An 8677-nucleotide genomic window follows, 5' to 3' on the forward strand; every position below is an offset into this window, starting at 1 on the left:
CATCGGTTTCCTGCTGAGAACCATGGCCTCAGATTTAGAGGTGCTGATCCACATCCCAGCCGCTTCACAATCGGCTGCGAACTGATCCAGTGAGTGCTGAAGGTCACCGGCCAATGATGCCATCAGGACCACATTCTCTCCAAAAAGCAGCGATGACATCCCCAGCCCACCAAACTGCAACCACTCCCCACCACGATTACGCCTAGATATCTTGTCCATAAATACCACCAACAGGATTGGTGACAAAGTGCAGCCCTGGCGGAGGCCAACCCTCACCTGAAACGAGTCTGACTTACTGCTGAGAACCCGTACACAGCGCTCGCTTTGGTCATACAGAGATTGGATGGCCCTGAGAAGGGACCCCCTCACCCCATACTCCTGCAGCACCTTCCACAGTATTTCCCAAGTGACCCGGTCAAATGCCTTCTCCAGATCCACAAAACAAATGTAGACCGGTTGGGCATGTTCCAACTGCTTCTGGATCCCTCTGGAATAACCTATTCCGGAAAGACTCTTTCAGTCGGACGGCTTCCCTGTCCACCATGGGTTACTGCCCCTTGAGGCACCTAAGACCACAGCTCCCCACCGCAGCTTCAGCAATGGAAACTTTAAACATTGTCCACTCAGGTTCAATGCCCCCAGCCTCCACAGGGATGCACGAAAAGCTCCGCCGGAGGTGTGAGTTGAAAGTCTGTCGGACAGGGGCCTCCTCCAAAAGTTCCACATGTTCCCGCACCCCCCGTTTGGGCTTACCAGGTCTGTCCAGAGTTTTCCCCCACCCCCTGACCCAACGTACCATCCAATGGTGATCAGTTGACACCTCGGCCACTCTCTTCACCCGAGTGTCCAAAACATACGGCCTCAGATCAGATGAAACGATTATAAAATCGATCATTGACCTTCGGCTTAGGGTGCTCTGGTACCATGTACACTATGAGCATCCCTATGCTTGAACATGGTGTTTGTTATAGAAAATCCATGACTAGCACAGAAGTCGAACAATAGAAAACCACTCCGGTTTAGATCCACCAAATCACGCCTCTCCATGTATCTCCATTAGGGCTGCCAAATTAATCAAATTTTAATCGCAATCACGATTTTGACTTCCTACGATCAAATATGCGTGATCGAGCAATTATTTTTTTTAAAGTGTCATTTCATAGAACGCTCCGGGTTTTTTGCAAAGCCAATCTACCACTCCGTAAACCCGTCTGCTCATGTGCCAGTCAGAGTAGTTCCCTGCACCCCATGCAGCTTAGTTTCTAGATGTAGACAGTCACAGAGGACAGAGTAACGGGAGGAAACTACTAGAACTGTTGGGTCCTTCTAAATTCTGGAGTGTGGTCTAGACCTGCTCTATCTGTAAAGTGTCTCGAGATAACGCTTGTTAAGAATTGATACTATAAATAAAAATAAAATTGGGCCTTTTGGGCGTATGTGCACTTCCTACGCACAGTTTTATAAATGAGACCCCAGGGCTGATTGTTTTACCCCAGTCTAGCCCTGAATAAAGCCTGACATCCACATTCGCCTTCCTTTCCGCCATCTAGTTTGCAAAGCATCCGTTACTACATCCAGCGCTTAGCACTGTCCAAGAGCATTGCGATTGGTTTAAAATGTACAACACAGAGCGTTTCTTCCCCCTGTTCCATAATGTTAACTTGTGCAGCCAGACCATACTCCAGCGCTGAGATAGGTCTGGCAATGCAAGACTAGTTAGTTATAACATTTCCTACTGCTGCTGCTTCCAATTAAAAGCATTCAACTTGCGGAACATGCAGGGGCTTTTATTTTGAAGCAGTCACTTAAAACGTAATGCATTCATCACAGAGTTTAGCATTGACTGGGATTGTTCGAACATGCATTTTCAAAACTGGGCTTGGTCATTTTTGAAAGCAGATCAGGTTTAAATATGGCAAAGAGTAAAGGAACAAGAAAGAGCAGCCAAAATGAGCTGCATGAAAACTTGCAGCCGCAACCCCTTACGAAGTTTGCCAACTGTTGTTACTGTATCCTGCTATTGTGTGGAAAACTACTTGCGCCATGCGAGCTGCATGAAATTAGATTGGGGTTGCTTTTAACATTTGTTAACACAACATTAGTTTGTACTTAGCCTCATATATAAAGACTTAAATCAGTGCTTGGCAGTAAGCAGTTTTTTTAATAAATGAGACATCTGAAGAGAAAACTTCAGGTGACAGCGTCGTCACAAAGCGTATTCCATATACCAAAAGCCCTGTCTTACAGCAAGAAGGTTCTGGGTTTCAATCCAGGTTGTTTCGGGCCTTTGTGGATTTTTCATGTTCTCCCAGTGTTTGCGTGGGTTTTCCTCCGGGTGCTCAGATTTCCTCCCGCCATAAAGACATGCATGCGAGGTAACTAGGACTACAGTTGCAAATTAGCCGACAGGCTTACGCTGGCGCACTTACAGAAATGTTGATTAATGTGCACTTTCCATCTACTAACCACACTAACAGAGGTTCCATTAGGTATGACAGCTACAGTAGCTTGGAAAATAGAGATATGAAACACTGAAGTAGATTAATTTACTTTTTACCAGACCACAAATTAGAACCCAATTAGCTAGCTAGCACACCCCACTCTATATGTAGCAAGGAGGAGAGCAGGCGGCAGCTCCAGACACCGACTTCAGTTCAACTTCAGCAACAGAAAAGATTTAGACATTCCAGCGGGACGCTGGGTAACAGCAGCAACTAAATGACTGCTTCTGAAAGAAGAACAGAAATCTTAAGCAATACAACCGTAAAGGTACGTACAGTACATCTTAAGGCTAAATTGTTTATACCTCATCTGAATCTAGAGGGGCATGACGTGCCAATTGTACAAATGAGAATAGCAGCACACTCTTTTAGTTTTAGTTTCTCCTTGAAAGCATTCACTGTGGTGCAATGTTATTCGCAAGACAAGTGACAGAATCAGCTGTGTGAGTGTTTGAATTAAAATAACAGCTTGAGAAAGTTCATTCCTCTATTATTTTCATACCTTTGCACACCTGGCCAATCACTATTTGGTGGTTGTGATTATCAATCTGTTTTTAAAACAAACCTAAAAAAGGTACCCTGGGAAGTTATTAACCACTAGTTGTGCAACAAAGCACTGTTTTAAAGAGTGGGGCCCCATTTCATGGGTGACAGAATTCTTACTGCCAGATTAACGCCATTCGGCTCGTCGACAGTTGCAGATCGTAATCCACAAAAAAAATAAAAAAAATAAATAAATAAAAAAAAACTTAGTAATGCACCAAAGGCAATGAAGACGAAGACTGCAAACAATTGCACAAATGTAAACAATGCAGGATTTAAAAATATTTAAATAATTGCCTTTGCAAACTTTTTGTCCATTACTATTTTACAAGAATTTTAAAATTAAAGCTTTAAAAAAAGGCTCTCATGTTCACAAACATATCGATTCACTTTACTGTGCAGTAGAATACCAGTAAAACCACCCTGACAACCCAAACTCTGGCATAGAAAATTAGTGACAGTAAAAACATTCTCCAGTTGCTGGCCCTCTTCCCAGAGTTGTAAAAGTTTAAAGGTGTTCATAATTGCTAACACACCTGTAACAGTCTGGGCTCATGTTCCTTGGATGTTTATATCTGGGCCCCATTCTTTTTCCTTTCCTCTGAGAACTGAAATAGTCACATGTTTCCTATTTAACTGTTTTGCTGTTAGACTTCTTTCTTTGCTCTTTCACTGTGGTTGTTTAGACTGTAGAGAAGTACTGTCTCTCGTCATTTCACCATGTCTAGGGACAACACCAAAAAAATAAAATAAATTCTTAAGAACTGCTCTGGGGAAGCCCAACATCTCCCTGATTTGACAACCAAGGTTGAAATCAACCCAAGAACAGCTGGATCTCAACAGCTGTTGAATAGACTGAGTGAATAGAGTTTCTTTATATTTATTACTGAGAATATCTTGGCTTTTCTCCTAAGAAAACATCTCCCATACTTTTGTTTGCCATTTTCCAGTAATTCTGTTTCTGCTTCATTCCTGGAGGGTTTTTTGGCGTTTTTTTGTGTTAATCACATTAGCTGTTATTTATTGATGTGTTATTGCCTCTACAACACTTCATAACTCTTTCAAAACGTGAGGCTGTAGAGGTCTGATACATATTACAGTAAACCATAAAGATGCATTGATTGAGAGATTAACGGCTGAGATCCAGAATCTTCCCACAATATCTTCCAGGGATCATTGTTCTGGTTCGAATTTTTTCAAGTTAACGTGGACATTTCATCTATTCCAAACTACTATTTTAAATAGCTCATTCATAGGACCTTGAGATACCTAGCAACTGTCAAAGAAAGACAAAAACGCGCAAGAACAATCTTTGAATAAAACAAATATGCCTAACCTACTGCTTACTCTAGTGATGAATCAATGTGTGTTGTAGGTAATTTGTGTAAAATTCATATGAAACGTTCAAAAGAAAATGCAGCCATGAGACCTAAACAAGGGCTGCAACCCAGACATGAACCATTTACATGAATGAATGACTTTAATTCAATCAATATCCAATCAATCTGCCAGTCAAAGAACATTTTACTCGGTTTTGCTTGAAGGCATTAATGATGATGCCTTCCTGCACACAGATGTTTGCCAAAACTATTAAGACCCAGAACTATTAGACCTACATGTGTCTAAGAACAATGCAGATGAGAAATTGCAACACAGATTATGTCTTTCTACACCTGGCATGGTAGGAGACTGTGTGGTAACTGCAGTGTGTGCATGCTCCAATTGATTTACATACAATATATTAGGAATAATTAAAGAAGAAAAATCTTATTTTCAACAAGATTGTCATTTGGCCTAAATTGACCTGAGAAGGTAAAATCATAAGACAGCGATTGTTGGCAGTGGTAAATTCTGCATGTCACTATGACACCAGTTCACAGCTAATAGCCCATTCTACTAAATAAATTCAATGCAAAGACAAACCGAGACACTGTTGCTCTACCTGTGAAGTTATGCAAGTCAACCAATACCACAAAGCAGAGCAGAAAGATGGGAAGCATTTGAACAACATTCTCATTCAAGACCCCTCAACATCAGGAAGGAAGCAATAAGAACACCAACCTCTGCTGCTGAACTGTTCTGGCTCTGGTCTCACGAATGAGTCCTCAGGTGGTTTAGACAAGATTGCAGAAACTGAGTTAGGCTGTGCATCAAGGCAAAACTTTTCAATTAAGCTTTATGTACCGTAAAAAACATGTTTGTCTGTGCCTACAATCCTAAATGCTTCTATAGCCAATCATGTCCATGAAATCACACACTCATAAGAGTAGCACTCGTAAGTGCTATTGTGGTTGTGATGAGTTTGATGTCCTTAAAACTGAGATCTGAGAGTGTGGGTATGGGGAGACAGATTAATTTGGCAGCAATGTTGGTGACACGTTTGAGTTTGGCCTGGTTTGTGACAGATAGCATGCTAAAGCAGGATGGGCTGGACAATACTCTGACACAGCAGTAGGAGGAGATGTGGGGGAAACAGAGGCCTTTGAGTTTGTGGATGGCTCCTTTTTTGAATGTCCTTTGTGTGCTGGCTGAAAGTGAGTTTGTTGTCTAGTGTGACTAAGGTATTTGAAGCCATCAACCATTTCAACTGTTTTGTTGTTGATGGCAATGGGGTGCTGGGGATATGGGGAACCTACTGCTATTTCTTTTGGCTACGTTGAGATGGAGGTGTCTGGGAATTATAAAGAGAGATATATAAAAACTATAGTAATGCATAAGGACCAAACATAAAAACCGAAACTCAACCACTCAAATTAAATACATTCCTTCTGAAAATTCTATCAGACGTTGAATAGAAATTTTGTATTAAGACTTTATGCTGATCCATGGGAACCATGCAAATTAGATCATTTGAATAAAAACGTGCAGTAAAACACAGTTGTGGTTTTGTGTATCTGCAACTATATAACTATGTGTGTGTACTTGTACGTCCTCATTCTATCTGACAAACCCGAACAAGCTTCATTGGTTGATCATATCAATGGAGATGAAAGCACTGAGTAACATCAACCTTAACCTGACAAGTCACTATGAGAAGTCATCATCCTGAAAGCCAAGCAGATTCGACTAATAGTCAGTTCCAAGTAATCACATAAAATCTAGCCTATGATCAGTGTCTGACGGCTGCAAGAAAAAAACAGAGCTAGTGAAAAAGAAAAGAAAAAACACACATCCAGCCTAATGAGAGATAGGTTGGTTATTACGAGTCATTACTGAGTGGCTGGGCAGAGACCACAGACATTCCTCCTGACCAAACGCACTCACACTGTGGTTGTCAACTTTCAATTTTTCTGCTTTCCCTGCAGTTTTTTTTTTTTTCCCTGTACACATTAAAGGGACACTGAACAGAAAAAAGAAATAGACAATTTTTTTTTCTCTCTTTGGCTCTTTGTCTTTTTGCATGTGTGCCTTTTTTGGTGTGTCCACCTCTTTCTCTACATCCTGTCTGTGCCTCTTTCTCTCTCTCTCACACAGCAGATGGATGGTGGGTGGTCAGGGAAGGGTTAAGTGCTCTGCTCTATAAACTCTGCTTTAAGAGTCTGCTGGAAGCTACTGCATCAGCCTTTAAATACAGTCATTTGACACATCCCAACTGGGGTTTGTAGCATAAAGCAGCTGCTGACCTAAACTCAGGCTTCAAGACGAGCTGGTGTGTCGGCATCACACTGCTTGAACAGCATGAAGGCTCTCTTATTCACCTGTATGCTGGTGCCATGGCTAGTGGGAGCCTCGGCCAGGAGGTTTGACCAGGACTCACAGCTGATACCAAGATCTCTACCTGGCAGGGAGTTGAACGGATACTTTGGTGACCATTTGAAATCAAGGAGGGCTACGGTAAGAACTTTATTATTTATGCAATGCTTTTTTTGTTTTTGTTTTTTCGTCCCAAAAACTGACATGAAAATGACATCTTCTGATGACTTCTGAAGACAATCCTTATACTTGTAAGGATTACAAGTGAACGCCCTCTTGTTACACTAAATAGGAGCACAGAGTCACAATGCCAAGATTTTAGTCAGAACGGACACATTTTCTCTTTTAAGAGAAATTCTGCTAAACGTGAGAAATTATAGATAAAAGGTGAAATAATTCAAGATAAATGAGACCTTACTAATCCCCATGGACAAGTAAGTCATGCTTAATAGTTTAGCAATATTCAATATCAATGATCCAGACACATTATTCTAAAAACTAATGATACATGTCATGGTTTAATTGGTTAATTTGTCTTTTGCCACACACACACACACACACACACACACACACACACACACACACACCACACACACAACACACACACACACACACACACACACACACACACACACACACACACACACACACACACACACACAACACACACACACACACACACACACACACACACACACACACACACACACACACACACACCTTTTTATCCTTCAGGAAACACTAGCAGAAAATAGAAACACCCACAAACAATCCACAGAATGAGTGGAAAAGAAAAAAGTGTGAGTGAATGTGGCTATAAAAAGTATGGTCAGTTTTAATGAGTAAAAACTGAATCAAGCTTCTTTCAGGCTAACTTTTTACTCCACAATGGTTTGCAGGCCAGTCAGTTAGTTTAGAGACCAACAGAGACCTGCAGCAGGGTTGGGGGACGACATTTTTCTAATAAGTCTTGATTCTGTGCAGTCACTGAGGGGGAATTAACCCAGACCTTAACCCCTGTGTTGTCTTCCCATCATCCATGAAAAAAAAGCCTTTTTGGTCACTTTTTTTCAACATTATTATTTTTTTGTCAATTCTGTCACTTTTTAATGTTGTGGATGCTTTTTTTTTAATGTATTTTTTAATGTTGACATTATTTCAACAGCCCATTGTTTGTGACAAAAGAAATTAAACTAACTGAAAACGGGTGAATTTGACCCAAGGACAACATGAGGGTTAATTTTAGAGAATCAACTACCCAACCATTAGACCCATGGTGACATAGGACTCTAACTTTAAAATGGAAGTTAATATCGTGGTAGCAGATTGGTTCCTTCTTTCTTTTTGGTTGCCACGCAACAGATGAGCCCTCAGATTTGTGAGCTTCAGTGGTGAATGGCTTATTGGTGATACCCAGCCACCATGTGGTACATTGCAACCGTATTGTGAGGTTACACTGACATTCATTTTACAGCCATAGGCAGTTCCGTTGAAGATATGTACATAGGCTGAACTTAACAGTTACACATAAGACAGCTGTAGCTTTAAAAAAATCCCATCAAACAGTCATGACAAGTTAAAGGATTTGAAGCTGTCCACAAGGCCAAACCTCAGGCTCAAGATAAAATTGATCACAACCTCCAAAGGTCTAAAGGCTCTGGGGGGTCAGAGGCTACAGATGAATGCAAAAACCTTGAAACCAACCCAATTTTCATCAGCTCCTACATGACAGCACTACAATTACAATACAATATTACCAATCCTGGTCATAGGTCACAGAGTACGACGACGCTTCTGAATCAGCCAAGAGCTAGCTGTGGAATATAATGTTGACCGCTACAGAAAGTTCTGAATGGAGTCTGCAGAACTGTGTCACAAATTGCGGTCTCCTTCATTTTGATCAGACCATTGTGTTGGCACAACGGGGGGGGGGGGGGGGG

General features: G+C 41.4%; 2 protein-coding genes across 2 annotated transcripts in view; one reads left to right on the forward strand and one right to left on the reverse strand.

The window, feature by feature from the left end:
* The window catches only part of cenpp (centromere protein P), a 101743-nt gene that overhangs the window by 69137 nt on the left and 23929 nt on the right, over positions 1-8677 (reverse strand). The gene's annotated exons all lie outside the window — the stretch shown is intronic.
* The window catches only part of ogna (osteoglycin, paralog a), an 8034-nt gene continuing 5901 nt past the window's right edge, over positions 6545-8677 (forward strand). Inside the window, exon 1 of the mRNA XM_032514631.1 lies at positions 6545-6878. Coding sequence (XP_032370522.1) covers positions 6723-6878 — 156 coding nt within the window. The 5' untranslated portion in view covers positions 6545-6722. The remainder of the gene's footprint in view (positions 6879-8677) is intronic.

Source organism: Etheostoma spectabile, chromosome 4 (assembly GCF_008692095.1).
Source record: "Etheostoma spectabile isolate EspeVRDwgs_2016 chromosome 4, UIUC_Espe_1.0, whole genome shotgun sequence".
Taxonomy (NCBI): domain Eukaryota; kingdom Metazoa; phylum Chordata; class Actinopteri; order Perciformes; family Percidae; genus Etheostoma; species Etheostoma spectabile.